The 16,304-nt window shown below is 41.0% G+C and overlaps 1 protein-coding gene across 1 annotated transcript; it reads left to right on the forward strand.

Annotated features, from left to right (window-relative positions):
* Positions 1–270: 270 nt before the first annotated feature.
* Positions 271–7,404, forward strand: LOC131931210 (ficolin-2). The gene is made up of 2 exons (XM_059287931.1): positions 271–417; positions 6,718–7,404. The coding sequence occupies exons 1-2, from the start codon at positions 345–347 to the stop codon at positions 7,380–7,382; spliced, it is 738 nt and encodes a 245-aa protein (XP_059143914.1). The 5' UTR covers positions 271–344; the 3' UTR covers positions 7,383–7,404.
* Positions 7,405–16,304: the final 8,900 nt, after the last annotated feature.

The following is a 16,304-nucleotide window of genomic DNA, read 5'->3' on the forward strand; positions in this document are numbered from 1 at the left end:
TTGCTATAAATGCAACCCGTTTTACCATTATTTGAATTAGCAGCATAAAAAAAGTTTTTGAATCGATGTCAGTTATATCCCTATAATAAATTAATAACAACAGATTAACTATATGAAAATGACCACATGCAGTGATAATCTAATGTGGGTTGGTACATGAATACCCACGTATTAGTGAGCACGTATCCAATGTTCTAGTTTAGAGATTATCTTCTTATTGATAGAATGTGGTGACGTGTATGGCGTAGTAACATAGATGACACAGTTTAGTAGCTGCTTGTTTGTTCTATGTTTGATTTGAGTCAGCAATTACTTAACAAGCGAGCAGTAAACTCTGGTCTAAAATGTTCACGCGATTTGTCTTCGTATTCTGCCTATTCTGGTCGAATACACACATCACTGCACAAGATTCTAGCGGTGAGTTAAAATATTTAAAGTCTGGTCAAATATTTTTCATCTTCTCTCGTCTATGGGCATCACCTACACTTGTTGATGTGGGTACAAGCGCTTACGTTTGAGTTTTATGTTAATAAAACATAATGTGAGCGGGTGAATGGATTATTTTGTATTATTTTATTTGTTGCGAATCTGCGAGTGCATGGTGGTCCAATGGGGAACAGCCACGGGGTCCTCGCCCGAAGCGGTCAGTATAAATTGACCGCTCGGAGTGATTTTCTTCCTTTTTGACCCGCGGCGAGATGTAGGTCGGGTCAGGTTTCTGCGTGGCGCACCGCACGCGTGGGGGTATTTGTTTTTTTATACTTTATCTTTATGTGATTTGTATGAATGCGACTGCCGATGTTTCTCGTTTTCTTTCATTTTCGTCTAAAACGAGATAGTGAGCATCGGCATGTCTGGTATGCACGTGGTGTGTTATTTTGAAAGATTTAAAATGTATTTTTGATGTTTTCTAAACCCTTGGCGTGTGTTTCGGACCACGTGGTTTAGGTCATTGTGTTTAGGGGTGTTTCGGACCACGTGGTTTAGGTCAGTGTGTTTAGGAGTGTTTCCTAAACTGTTGTGAATGCGTGTGTGCATTTACTTGATTGTTTTATGATGTGTTGTTATTGACTAGGATTGGCTTAGTCAATAGTCATTTGTTTTAGACAGTAATTAGATTACTATATTTTAGTTGCCTCGAGTTTTAGGTTGTTTAAAATTAATGTGTGTGCTGTTTCGTGCAACGTCATGTTGAGTATCGCTTGCTTTGTGTCTGCCTTCATTGGGGCCTTAGCGGAGTGTGTTAACTTTAATGTTATCAATATAGATGTTGTTTATGTAGACCAATGGCTTCGGGCTGCTCCTTGTGTAGGAAAGATTGGTTCTACAATGAATTTGTTTACACGTTATTTTTAAGTTGATAGTTCTTGGTTAGACAGTGGTTAGTTGTGTTTTTGAGAATTGCTTTTAGAATTGTAATAGTAAGGATTAGTTTTACTCGAGGCTTTAGCTAGCTAGAAATAGTAGGTAGCATTTTGAACTTGTGTATATATTTATGTATATATCTGCCATTGTGACGGTGAAACCGTTTAGGCCTAGCTCCACGTTATTCTTACACCACCCCTTACCTGCTCTATACTTCCCCCCCCCCCTCTATACAACTACGTACATTCCTATCTTTCGTCCCCCTCGCAGGCCCCTCTCTAGTTGGCTAGTTTGTCCACGTGACACACCGCCAATGTAAAGGCATATAAGGGGATGCAACAAAGGGATTCTCGCACTCTCCCAGCACTGAGCTCAGCTGGTGGTGTCGCACGCGGCGTTGGGGCCGTCGGCCCGACCTCCACGTGTTTTTCTGGGTTTGGTTTTACTTAGTTATTTCTTACTTTTACTTAACTTTACTTTTTATATGCATAATTGATTAACAGTGTATCAAGGAGTTTTAATAAATACCATATATAGATATTATCTTGCTGTCATGTATTTTTTTCATAAACACTATACATTGTTACTTTACATTGTGCTAGTCGATGACTTACCTGAATTACTTAACTTTACACTGCCCGTGCCTTAGCCCACAGGGCATTTAAATACTTATCTGACCTAAACTATTCCTGCCTGTGATGTAATTCCACGTGGCAGTTGAGTAGATATTTGTTACCTGCTGTACTACTTTTATCCTGCACGTGTATCAGCCACGGAGCAGTAGATATATATCATACACAGCCTCATTCTATTTTACTACAGGCCGTAAACTGCGGGCATTGAGTTGACCCGTAGTCATCGGACCTGCTATTTTATTTTATTAACCGGCCGTAAACCCTTGCCAGAGACAAGAGGTCATCGGACCTGGTAAGAACCAATTATCATTTTAATAAGGCTGTGAACTCTGGGCATTGAATTGACCCTTAGTCATCAGACCTTAATAATATTACCTCTAGTTATACAATACTAGAATCTATATTCCCGGTAAAGAAGCGGCACAGACCCTCTTACCGGTTGAATACCAGCATTTCACTGATTTTACTATTATATCTATTATACGGTACCAAATATTTATCTTTTACCGTTAACATGGGGGCTCGTCAAACTAAATACTAGACACGAGTTAGCCACTCGTATTTGAATAAATCCTGCTGTTTCACATATTTGAATTTTACTGCTGTTGTTTACTTTGAATTTTCAGAAAAAATATTTCTGTGTGTTATTGCTACCTGCTCAAGAAGTATTCTGTACAACTGACGGCTGCACAAGAAAGGCAAGACCACTGGAATTGTAGCTAAGTGTCAAGTTTTAGCTTTTGACTCTGACTTACTACGTTGATTCCTTTAGTGGTACTTTTAAAACTGGTCTCCTATTCTTGTAGTTAGCTTAGTAGTCTATTATTTGCAGAATAGGCCTACTTCTGTTAGTCTGTCAAATACTTTTCTTGTAGTTAGTTTATTGTTAGGCGTGACCCGGTACACGGCTTGAGCACACGCGTGTCACGTTACCAGTGTCAACGGCCTAGCCAGGCTGCATAATGAGTGGCTCCACTAGCATCCCCGCCCTCATCAGGTACGCCATTGACTATGGCTACGAAGGGGCGGCACTCAGTGCATTTGTTAGACAAAGATACCAAGAGAATTTAGAGGACTTACAAGAAGAAGAGGAACGAAGAAGATTAGACGAAGAAGAAAGATTAAATGAGCTGCAGTGGGAAGAAGAAATTAAATTAAAAGAGAGAAAATGGGCTATAGAAGCCAGGTTCTATGAATTTGAAAGATCGGAGTGGGATAGTATCAAACCAATAGCAAAACAAGAAGACGAAATGTTAGCAGATACCAGCATATCAATAGCTGAGAAAATTATTATTTGTAACGAACGTATAAGAAGAATGACCGAAATGAAAGCACGCTTGCAGATAGCCGAGCAGGCGATGCTTGAGCAGCTGAAAAACATGACCATATTAGGACCTGAACCAACACCCGCTACACCAGACACACCAACCCTGCCACAGGGAGAAGATAACACTCATGATGCTACACTGAGCCATAGCAGCAACTTCGTTAAAATTACTTCCCCTGCCCCGACTGAATCATCAATAAACACAGCACCGGATGCTTCAGTCGACCTTAATTATGCAAACAACCCAACCACTGAGATTGTCAGCCTTATCGGCCCCATTGTTATACCTACCACACATACCAAACCTTACCAGCCCCTGCCCAGAGGGAAAAAATTCGCCGACGAGAGGAGGATCGCTCTCGGTCCTGAATTACCTGTCGCAGCTATACAAGGGGCAGATAATCAACAAAGCAAGTTACAATTATCACCCTTAGCAACAAAATCTGGTTCTCGCCCCTTGCGGACCGAATCAGACTTATCGTCCCCAACTAACAGCACAGTCAATTACTGCGTACCTGGCCAAAACAAGAACTCTAACGCTCAAATTGGCCAACGCAGACAACCTCGTTGGAAGCCCCGCCCTCCTACATACAACTTGATGAAACAACGGTCCAAGGACACCAGCCTAAGTTATCGGGAGACGTGCCGTTTGCTCTATAGCTGTTGTGTCCATGTCTACCCATCTCTAATTACTGGCGCTTCACGTTTTGCCACCCACCCCATTCTGAGTTTTGACAAGTCACTAAGCATAACTTAGCTAGTTAGACTTAGGGTGGAATTTCTTAGTAAGTCATGGTCGATTGCCTGAACTTAGCTCAAATCCAGCCTTGCACTTAATTGATGCAAGCTGCACAGTTAAAAAATAATGAAGCTATTTTATGACTTACTTTGATATATGTTGTATACACAAGCATTGCTTTTTAAAAAAAATTCTATGGGCATTTATCATTGTCATATCTTATGTAATCATAACTTCATATCTATGCATAAATTTGTTGGTTTCCCTTGTTCTTGCAGTATTTTTCACAGGTTTCCACTGACTTCTTAGACCTGGTTGTCATACTTCTAAAACAGAACTTGGCGTTAGTTAATTTCCTGAATACAATGTAAACTTATACTGAACAAAAAAATGTCATTATTCACCGTTGTCTTATTACAATTTACATAAAAACAATTTTTGTTTTCTATAGCCTCTAATGGCATATCACAATGTTGTAATTGATGTTGGACTAATGTATACTCATTTTGCCTGTCAATGGCCTATGTTTCAATGTTATTAATTTTCGTCTAAAGACATTGTTATTTACATTTTTTGCTTAACTATACTTTGAAAGACACATGAAAAGATATTGTTTTATTTCTGGTCCGCTGAAAATTGCGTTACCACGAAATTTTAGCGAGGAAAGGGGGTGTGACGGTGAAACCGTTTAGGCCTAGCTCCACGTTATTCTTACACCACCCCTTACCTGCTCTATACTCCCCCCCCCCCCCTCTATACAACTACGTACATTCCTATCTTTCGTCCCCCTCGCAGGCCCCTCTCTAGTTGGCTAGTTTGTCCACGTGACACACCGCCAATGTAAAGGCATATAAGGGGATGCAACAAAGGGATTCTCGCACTCTCCCAGCACTGAGCTCAGCTGGTGGTGTCGCACGCGGCGTTGGGGCCGTCGGCCCGACCTCCACGTGTTTTTCTGGGTTTGGTTTTACTTAGTTATTTCTTACTTTTACTTAACTTTACTTTTTATATGCATAATTGATTAACAGTGTATCAAGGAGTTTTAATAAATACCATATATAGATATTATCTTGCTGTCATGTATTTTTTTCATAAACACTATACATTGTTACTTTACATTGTGCTAGTCGATGACTTACCTGAATTACTTAACTTTACACTGCCCGTGCCTTAGCCCACAGGGCATTTAAATACTTATCTGACCTAAACTATTCCTGCCTGTGATGTAATTCCACGTGGCAGTTGAGTAGATATTTGTTACCTGCTGTACTACTTTTATCCTGCACGTGTATCAGCCACGGAGCAGTAGATATATATCATACACAGCCTCATTCTATTTTACTACAGGCCGTAAACTGCGGGCATTGAGTTGACCCGTAGTCATCGGACCTGCTATTTTATTTTATTAACCGGCCGTAAACCCTTGCCAGAGACAAGAGGTCATCGGACCTGGTAAGAACCAATTATCATTTTAATAAGGCTGTGAACTCTGGGCATTGAATTGAACCTTAGTCATCAGACCTTAATAATATTACCTCTAGTTATACAATACTAGAATCTATATTCCCGGTAAAGAAGCGGCACAGACCCTCTTACCGGTTGAATACCAGCATTTCACTGATTTTACTATTATATCTATTATACGGTACCAAATATTTATCTTTTACCGTTAACAGCCATTACCATGCATTTTTCTTATGTTTTCCTTTTCTTTTTCTCTTCCCCCCCCCCCCTCTTCCAGTGAGGTTGCTTGGGAAACTTGGCTGGGTGTTTTGTTATATATGAATTGTTTTGTTTGAAGTAAAAGGTTTGTTTCGTTTGGTTCTGTTTTGTGTCAGTTTTATCTATTCTTTTTTTATAACTTTTGGTTCCATATTTTGTTGAATAAATTTTATTAACTGTAAAAGTTTTTGTTTTATTTTAGTAGCTTATTATTTAGACTAAGGTTAGGTTATTAACCAGCCTGGGTTTAGCCGGGCTTGCACTGACCGGACGGTAGTTAGTTAGATAAGCCTAGGGAAGGGTAGAATAGATTTTAAGGTAACCCCCCCCCCCCCTAGCAGGGCTTACATAAGAACTTAGTTAACACTTGAACAATCGCTACAGCTTGTGTAGTATGCATAACAAATCAGTACAGCGCCTGAATTTAGACTGGTAGGTATATTTTTAATGAGCGCTGCATGTTTGGGTCGAACCTCAAGCACTTAAAACTTTCTTGGGGGAGTAGGGGGGTGGAAAAATTTCCGTTAGGGGGTCAGACACTGGATATAGTGTTTATTTTATAAAAAAATATATATTTTTGAAATTTAGTACGGGTTGGGGTGAAGATGGGGTACGGAATAGACGTTCTTCGTGAGAGGGAATTGTCTCCCTTAAGAGAAGAGTGAAAAATCTGCGATCTGCAAGGCTTAAGAACCTTGCTCCAGATGTGTATGTTTGCATATATTAGTTAGACACCCGTAGTCTAGTCCTGTAGACTCTTTAAACAAGTCTGGTCTGTTCTCTGCCGAAGGACAGTTTAATCATCGTTCTTGCTTGACCAAAATGACTCTAAGTCTAAGGAAGTTTAAATTCACGTATATTTTTAAGAGGGCATTCAGTTTTTAAAAACTGCATTTATATAGTATTATAATATAACTTTCTGTCTATAGTGAGTGCCAACAACGCAAGATCAAGACGTCATATTGTTGATGAATTCCTGACCACTAACGCGTGCGGGATTTGCACCAGCACCCTGCCCAGACCAGTGGTCACTCTGCCAAGTGGATTGGACGTGATGTGTGACACAAAGACAGACGGCGGAAGGTGGACGGTGATACAGAGAAGATTCAACGGATCAACAAATTTCAGTCGGGACTGGAATGAATACAAACATGGGTTTGGTGAAGTTGACGGTGGAGAATTTTGGCTGGGTAATGAAAACATTTATCGTCTTACGTCTTTAGCGCAACACGAACTGAGGGTCGATTTTAAATATGAAAAGAAGGACTATTACGCTAAATATTCAAGCTTTAATGTGGGTAGTGAACGGGAAAGTTATAAGTTAAAAGTTACCGGGTTTTCAGGGAATACAGGAGACGCTTTGAAACCCCACAACAACTGCAAGTTCAGCACATTTGACAGAGACAACGACATTGGCCGGTATCAAAACTGCGCCTTGAAGTACCTCGGGGGCTGGTGGTACCACGAATGTCATACCGCCAATCTAAACGGGGAGTGGGGAAACATGAGATACGGCAGAGGTGTCACCTGGGAACCGACAACAACTCAACATAATTCGGCAACTTTTACTGAGATGAAAATAAGACCGATCTAAGAAACGAATGCGTTTCTCTTTTGACGCAATGAAATAAAAAACATATCCATAATCTTTTCTAGAAAATGTGTTCGCTATTTTTTTATTACGTTTTTTTTTTAAATATATATTTTTTTTCTGCAATTCTCAAGCAGAGAATTGCAAGTACTTTCGGCCCAACTTAGTGTTGAGGATTTACCGTTCGTTTTAGTCATCAGTTTCTCCAGTGGCGTAGCCAGGAACGTCTCAAGGGGAGGGGGGGGGGGGGGGTCCAATTTTTACCCGGGGACCAACTTTTGATTTGCATCCCCCCCTCGAACTTTCGATTTGCACCCCCTCAAACTTTCGATTTGCACCCCCTCATACTTTTTATATATATACCGAGGGATCTATGACCCCCCATAACCCCCCTGCCTACGCCACTGAGTTTCTCAATAACAAACATTTTTTTTTTAAATTTTAAGACTGAAAAAAAAACTTACATCTAGGAAAGTTTAATATTTTGCCTTAGAAATAGTTAACTATGTCTGAACTATAAACCATATAGATTTCTTTACAAAACTGGGAGCAAACAACACGTCTTGGAGAGCACCGCCCTCCCCCCCCCCCCCCCACCACCACCACAACGACAAAATAGAAAACAAGTAATTAAAAAAAGTCTAGTGACAATTTTAGCGCAATTTCCTTGTGTTATCTAAAAATAGCTCTGTCGTAGCGTAAATCAAGAGCAGGGTTAGTAAAACCATTGGTTAGTTATTAAAACGTTTTTTATTACATTTTTTTTCAGTATTTTACATGTTTTATTTACAATAGAGTAACATGACTAAAAACCATTGCGCACCCAGCTACCGAACGTGACCTCGCAGCCATTGAACGTGATGGCGCAGCTATTGAACGTGATGACACGTGTGGTGTGGTTGCATAAAATGCCTACTAATTCGGTCCAAATTTTAATTAATTCAAAAAATTTTTTGTGACCGAACGAAAGGATATTTTTGAAAACTTTCTTCAGCAATATTGTTCTAAATTATGGCAGGAATCGATTGGTACATGTTTCAAGTCGCTAAGTGGTCTGGTTGCCGAGATATGGGCCAAAAACTGCATTTTTCGAGTTTTTTTGGCTTTTCCGGGAAATCCATGAAAGAAACCCGGAATTTTTATGGCCTATGTTCATCCTCGTAACTTGCTTAACATAATTGCTTTGGAACTAGTCCTTGATATTGCTTCGTTGAGGAGGAGATACGACTTAAAGCTGCGGACACACATCCATACATTCCCAGAAATGACGAGTTAATAAACGCAATTCTCCAGAATTGCGCTAAAAATGTATATAGAAAACGTATACTTAGTATAGTAATTAAATTTATTTTAGTGGTCTCATCCGCTGATAGTTTTAATCCCCCCCCCCCACCTGCCGGGGAAATACTGCTGTCAATACAATTAGACCAATTATCATATCATGCATAAAAAGTGTGAATCTTATAGTTTTAGCATATAGGGGTGTTACGAGTCAATATATTAAAAGTTGTAAACAGAATATTATTACAATGCCGAGGATAGACATAGGTACATATGAAAGGCAGTCTTTACTAGGACTTTCTGATGTACCTGTTTACTTTCGGCATTGTATACTGTTCTTTGTTAACATTCGTAATTTGTTTTAGTTTTAGCAAACACATTTTACTGTATTTGTACGAGAAATCAAAGAACAATAATGTTTAACTACCTTCATTATCTTTACTAAGCTAGATTAAGGACCCATCTATTTTAAATAAGGGAGGGGAGGGAGTTGCAGTCTGTTTAGGGGCCCAAAATGCTACGACAAGAAGAAAGATTGGATTTTATTTAGGAATTATTTTTTTTTGCGTGCATTTTTTCTTTAAAATAGTCAAATAGCTGGAGTCCTTAATACGCTTTCTAAAAACTCATAACACTTTTAAATAGTCGATTTGGGGGGGGGGGGGAGAGGGTAATACAATTGCTTTAAATATTTATTTATACTCTATTATTATGTAGGCCGTAATTTTGTAAAAATGTTACTGGCTTACAGTTAATTTGTTTTTAAGTAACCAAAGACAGTATCGTCACAAGGTGGGGTCAGAGGTGCGGTCCGCATCGGATAAAAACATTTAGGCGTAACACCATGACGAAACACTGTAACATTTACAGTCAAAACTATGTTGTATCCAGCTAAAGTAACAAAAGATAAGTGAGATAGGGGTGGCGCCCCACCGAAAGTGCAAAGTTGTTGGGGACGATTGGGTGACAACTTTAATAAACGAGTAGGGTAACCGACATTGTGACGCCATTAACCAAACTTTTCTTTAAAAAAGTTGATCATGATTAATTTAGATCTGTTTTGTTTTCATGCTTTTAACTTTGCAAAATGTTTAATGAGTTTCTTGAGATCGATTTTAGCTGCTTCTGTATGGTCAATACTTAGATGGCCAAGTTACTGACCTAATGGACATATCTACAATTTGTTTCATAACAAATTAAAAGCATCAAAATTTGCAAATAATGTTAAAGATTGTTTATCTGTAACTAGCGTACCCGTCCGCGTTGCTGCGATCTAGTCTCACATTCCAGGGTAACGAAACAATTTGTAAGGGTTTTATCAACGCGTTACCGATTACGTATTTTTAGTCGTCTTACCTCGTTTTTAAAACTAAGGTAGTTGAAATATAATTATTTATGATATTTTGTTTTCGGATCTTTGTTGCTTGGGTTCGGGTTCGTCCACCGCTCTGACGCCGTTAGCGTGCTGTATGAAGGCATAGAGTGTACGTTAATTATCCTCCGTAATAGTGAGGTTGAGCACCTTTCACCGACCACCTTGAGGCGTCGGGGGAGTGACGTGTTGCACTACCGTAGGTAGCCGGATGCAACCCCTGGTTTGGTTCAATCATCGAACGTCGAGGCCCACGGTGTCCCTAGTGTAGGGTGCTCTTGTGCTTGGTGTCATCCGTCGAGGGCCGCCCATGTTGCAGTTTGCTCGTTGAATAATTGGTCTCCCTTCAGGACGCGCAATCAACGGATCTCTTTCACTCAGGTAGCCAATGGCTATCTCGGGGCGCCCAACCTTTACTACTGCTAATACACTGGAGTACAGCCTTTATTCGATTTAGTAATCAATTTTAGCATCCCTCCGTATCCCTAGTGTATGTCGCTTATTAAAATGAATAAAGGCGCCGTAGAGCTCATGGAGAAACCCGGGGCGCACCAGGTTACACGACTGCCGAGGCACCGGATGATGTGCCTGTGCAATTTGACCGTTGAACTAAGTAGTAACACTGACCCTCTGCGCCGGACACCCAATCAACGGACCCCAGGTGCAAAGATAGCCGTTGGGAAACTCTGGGTGGCAAACCACACCGTTGTACTGCGGGGCGCCTCCATCCAAAATAAAATTAAAATTTAATAGCAGAAACCTTCTCAAATGTCAGCGTTTATTTCAGGCACCTTTTCAGAAAAATGTCTGGAGTATTCGCAACTACTTCTCAAAGTTTATTGTCGATCGGATGAAAACCAAAAACTTATGGTGTTAGTAGTGCCATATTGATTAAAGATTAATTAGATAAAAAAGTGAAATATCAATTAGGTAAACATTAGTAGAAAAACAGTGACACATGTTGGACTTACCTTGTTGTGAAAACATGATTGTTTTTTTTATTAAAATGGCTCAATTAATGTCATGGATGTTTAGTTTGGTCGAATTTTGGGGAGGACAGACAGTTAGGAGGGAGGTGTTGGTAATTTCACAGTGAGTTGAGGTTTGTAGCAATAAATGTAAATATACGAGTGCAGTCAACCGATCTCATAAAAGAGTCAAGTTCAAGTTTATTGATAAGCTAATTCTCTCAATGGCTTGCCCGACAATGCGACAACACCTGTAATGTTATTATTATTATTACCGATAGGCACTGTGGCTTTTTAGAAATTTTAATTATTTCTAGAGTAGAAAAGAAAATGTATTTCCATTTTCTTTTAAAAATTATTTACATAAATATAAAATATTATGTAGAAGTTTTAATTTTTTTATTTTTTTAAAGAGGGAAAAAGAACTCCCATGTGCCTTCGGCCCCTATGCATTGCTAACGCTAGCTTTACGATTGCTACGCCACTGATATATATATATATATATATATATATATATATATATATATATATATATATATAAGGGTGGTATAAAAAATTATTTGGGGTGGGGATTGCTTTTTTTCTCGTTCCGCTACTGACCCATAGACAGAGCCTTTATTTACTTAGCCTTGACCCAAACGGTTTGAATGGCCAGAGGTAGAAAAGTATAGGGTTAGATGGCACAGAGCAGTTCAGTGATCAGTCAATCGATCCTTAACCCATAGGATCGTTGGGACATCACAGTTTATGTTCTCGTGAGCTTCTGCCATCTTTTTGAGGTCTTCTACCCATTCATAAAGTAATTCTGCAACAGGTAGCCCAGTCTACTCCCTGGTGTCCTCTATCCAATGTCGTCTTCTTCTTCGCTGACTTCTTCCTCCGGGTACATTGCCCTGCATTATTATTATTTTTTTGATAAGCCCTTGGCTTGTGTGGCACGCCCTTACCATCACAGTTGTTTTGTTTTGAATCTGTCCAATGGACCATGCACATTGATGATCTTTTCAGGAGCCTCTTTTTTTGTAATGTGATTCCTCTATTCTATATTATATATGTATTTATTATATATGGATTATATATATATATATGTAACGAGTCCCCGAGTCTATCCTGCCGACAACGCCAAATGTAACGAGTCTCTGGCTACCCTGCCGACAACGCCAAATGTGACCTTCCCGAGTCTAACCACTCATTCCACACAACATTGACCACAGCATAGATACTCGAAGATGCAGGTTCATTATTGATCCTTTTATTACATGAATCAAAGAATGCTTCACAATAATATAATGAATCAAGAGAGATGTTTCACAATAATAGTCTGAATCAACGGACCCCCAACAGTCCTCACTAGGCTTCATCTAACTGAATACACATGTCTAACGTCCTTCTTAACACAATATAACCAACTTGATACTGCCACACAGACTCACTGATCGAAAGCGAGCGAGAAAGACCGAGAGACTGACGGACTGACTGACAGACCTTCTGAGAGACTTCCTGAGAGACTTCCTGAGAGACTTCCTGAGAGACTCGAGCTCAGCCGTCGCCTTCCTTATATCCCCTTCATAATCGTACTCATATTCGGTCCTATCATAATCGTAATTGTAATCGATTCTAATCGTTACATCAGACTGTTAATTACGCCGCTTCTGTCGTACAGTCCGATTTTAATAAGCCACCTGCATCCTGTCACATCAAAGTTGACAGACCGTCCTTCGTATCGCTTCCCGAGATATTACGCCTTGGCATCAGCCAACACCTGCACTGTGACGTCAGACTGTAACACGTTATGTCTCTTGGTAACTTCCCCTAGTTACATCCACCCCTGCCTTTTTTTGTGTGTTATCAACCACAAACAACGCTTGGCAGGTGCAGTCCTTCAAAGTCCATCGCACCACCGTAAAAAAAATCCATTGTTCCACTCACTGTCAATGTCGTCACATTCGTATAAGATTGACAGTTATCCCTATTTCACATATCCAATGTGTCTACATCATCTTCCTCAGACACAAAACAGTTCTAGAATTCACATCCACCTTTTTTCGTTTGGTGCCTTCACCAGTTCACTTTTGTGACTTTTTGAACAGTCTGTTTTCATACCAGCGCGACCATGAAAGAATTGATGGTTGCTGACAAAAAATTTCGTATTCTTTCTGTTTCTCAAACTTCTCCGCGGACCACTTATCTGATGGTCTACTGTCTCTCTGCTTTTGGAGGGACCGGGATCCTCCTTGTTGCCGGTATCCTCCCCTTGTGTGTCGCTGTTGTTCTGTTGATGGTGACATGGTTCCGGGATGGGTATGAGAATTTCCGTTATAGTTTCCGGTTCCCTAATTGTCTTGGGTTTCCTTGTGTGTAACTGCTCCTCTTGACTATGACAATATTTCTTTAATTGAGCAATATTCGCCCACCGATCCGGTTTGGTGTGATCGATGGGTCTTATCTTAAAGGGGCCACCTGCTACTTTAGGCATCTCCACGACTTGCCATATCTCCTGTCCCCAGAGGTCGTGGATTTTGTTTCTGCCTAACGGGTGGCTACGCAGTAATACCCTGTCGTTCAGTTTGAGTGGCGGGTCCTTTGTCTGTACCGGCGGTTCCCTTCGCCGTGCTTCATGTTCTAGTCTTTCCTGTACTACCCTGTACATTTCTCTAATTCGTCTCATATGTTCATTCACATATTCCAGTGCAGTGTATGAGCCAGTCATACTCTCCTTTTTTCCTAGGAACAAGTCAAGGGGGAGTCGAGCCTCCCGTCCGAACAGCAACATGTGTGGCGAAAAGCCGGTTGTGGCATGGGGTGTGCAGTTGTATAGATATACCAACTCTGGGAGAAAATCAGGCCAACGTTTTTTCTGTTCAGGTTCTAGAGTACGCAGCAAATCATGCATGCTGCGGTTGAACCGCTCGCACTGTCCGTTTCCTTTCGGATTAAATGTGGTTGTTCTAGATTTGTTGATCCCGTAGTGGCTGCACAGTTGGTTAATTACTTCTGACTCAAAGGCCCTTCCTTGGTCAGAGTGTAATTGTCTTGGTATGCCATATTTGATGAACCAATGTTCTATTAAGACCTTTGCCACTGTTTTGGCAGTCTGATCTCGTGTGGGCACCGCCACAGTCCATTTGGTGAAAACATCAGTCATTACCAACACATGTTCCGTCCCATCCGATGATTGCTCCAACGACGTAAAGTCCATAGCCACAATCTCTAGTGGTTTTGTCGCTAATAGGTGTCCCGATGGCTGTCTCATTTTGACAACTGGCATTTTCGCATGCTGACACCTCACACAAGCCTCACAATGGCGTTTGACCTCCATTTCCATATTGGGCCAGTAACACCTTCGTCGTAATATTTTGTGCGTCCTGTCCTGACCCTGGTGTCCTGCCCTGTCATGTGCCAACCTTAGCACTTCTTCTCGTAATTGTCCAGGCACCACCACCTGGTGTATTGTCCCATCAATTTGGTCATGAATTCTCCGCATGAGAACACCATCCTGTATACTGAGACGGTCCCACTGACTCAGTATTTTCTTTGTTTCTCGACCAAATTGTTCTCTTTCCCTTCTTCCTGGGAATTTTTGTTCCTGGACGTGTTTCAACAGCGGCTGTAAGCTAATATCCGTTCTCTGGGCATTTCTTATTTCTTTGTGATTAAGGCAACTAAAATCACCAATGTCCATATGTCCGGGCTCTGTGGAAATGTGCTCCACCCCGGTCTGTCCGTTCTGCCTCACTTGCACCCCGTGAGGGATATCTGTTGACGCTCTGACCTCACATATTCCTGTCAGCGTTTCTTCCTCATCGCCCGGTCTCTCGTAAGGATTCCTTGATAAGGCGTCCGCATTGCCGTTGGACCGCCCCGGGCGATATTTTATCTCTAGGTCAAAGAGTGCCAATTCTGCTGCCCATCGCTGTTCGATGGATCCCAACTTTGCTGTCTTTAGGTGACTCAAGGGGTTATTGTCAGTGTATACCACACATTTAGCACCTAATAGATAGTCCCTGAATTTTTCCGTCACAGCCCATTTTAATGTCAAAAGTTCTAGTTTCATGGCGCTGTAATTTGTCATGTTCTTCTCTGATTCCTTCAGAGCTCGACTGGCATAAGCAATAACCCTGAAACCTTGCTTTTGTTGTTGTGATAGCACAGCTCCCAGACCTTTAGAGCTGGCGTCAATTTCTAGCCGAAATGGTTTGTCAAAGTCTGCGTATCCTAATATCGGCGCCTCTGTCAAAGCCTTTTTCAATAGCTTAAACGAGTTCAGGCATTCATCAGTCCATAATTCACCTATCAGTTGTGTTTTACCTTTCTTTTTCTCCTTACTGTGTTTCTTTGTCATTTTGTTTACCAAGTCATGCAATGGTGCGGCAATTTTTGCAAAACCAGGCACAAATTTTCTATAATAGGAAGCAAAGCCCAAGAATGATCTGACCTCTACTGTAGTTGTTGGCTGTTTCCATTCTTTAACAGCTGCAATTTTATCTGGGTCAGTGGCGATGCCATCCGACGAAATCACGTAACCCAAAAAATGTACCGATTTCAGACCGAAGCAGCATTTGTCTGGGTTCAGCTTTACTCCTATCTCCCTAAGACGGAGAAACACTTGTTCTAATCTTTCTAGATGGTCCTCCCAAGTTTTTGAATAAACTAGTATATCATCCAAGTACACCAACATTATTTGAAATAGAAAGTCACTCATAGCACTCTGCATTACTCGCTGGAATGTAGCAGGTGCATTAGTTAGACCAAACGGCATACGGGTCCACTCGTACAGTCCCAGTGGAGAAATAAATGCAGTCTTATGTTGATCGTTGGGGTGCATGGCCACTTGGTGGTAGCCACTAGCCAAATCCAAGGTAGAAAAAAATCTTGCTCCCCCCAACGCATCAAGACATTCATCAATACGAGGCAAGGGGAATGCATCCCTTCTTGTGATCTTGTTCAATTTCCGGTAATCACAACACAGTCTTATCTCCCCTGACTTCTTTTTTACCACTACTATCGGTGCCGCATACGGGCTAGTGCTGGTTGTAATAATTCCCTTTTTTAGTAGATCGTTCAGGTGTGCCTTCACCGCAGAGTAGTGACTCGGTGGTAATCTTCGATAAGGTTGCGCCACCGGCTTGTCTTGTAGTAAGGGTATCTGGTGTTTTATTACTTCCGTGTAACCCAAATCACCCTCGTACGAGGCAAATATATCCCTGTACTTATTCAACAATTCATTTAGTTTTGGGTCCTCAGTTTCCGGGAATGTATATGATCGGCCATCCTCTTTCTTCACCTCGGCCGTCACATTGACCG

Source organism: Physella acuta, unplaced genomic scaffold (genome assembly GCF_028476545.2).
Source record: "Physella acuta isolate Inbredline_101_S28 unplaced genomic scaffold, ASM2847654v3 ptg001919l, whole genome shotgun sequence".
Taxonomy (NCBI): Eukaryota; Metazoa; Mollusca; class Gastropoda; family Physidae; genus Physella; species Physella acuta.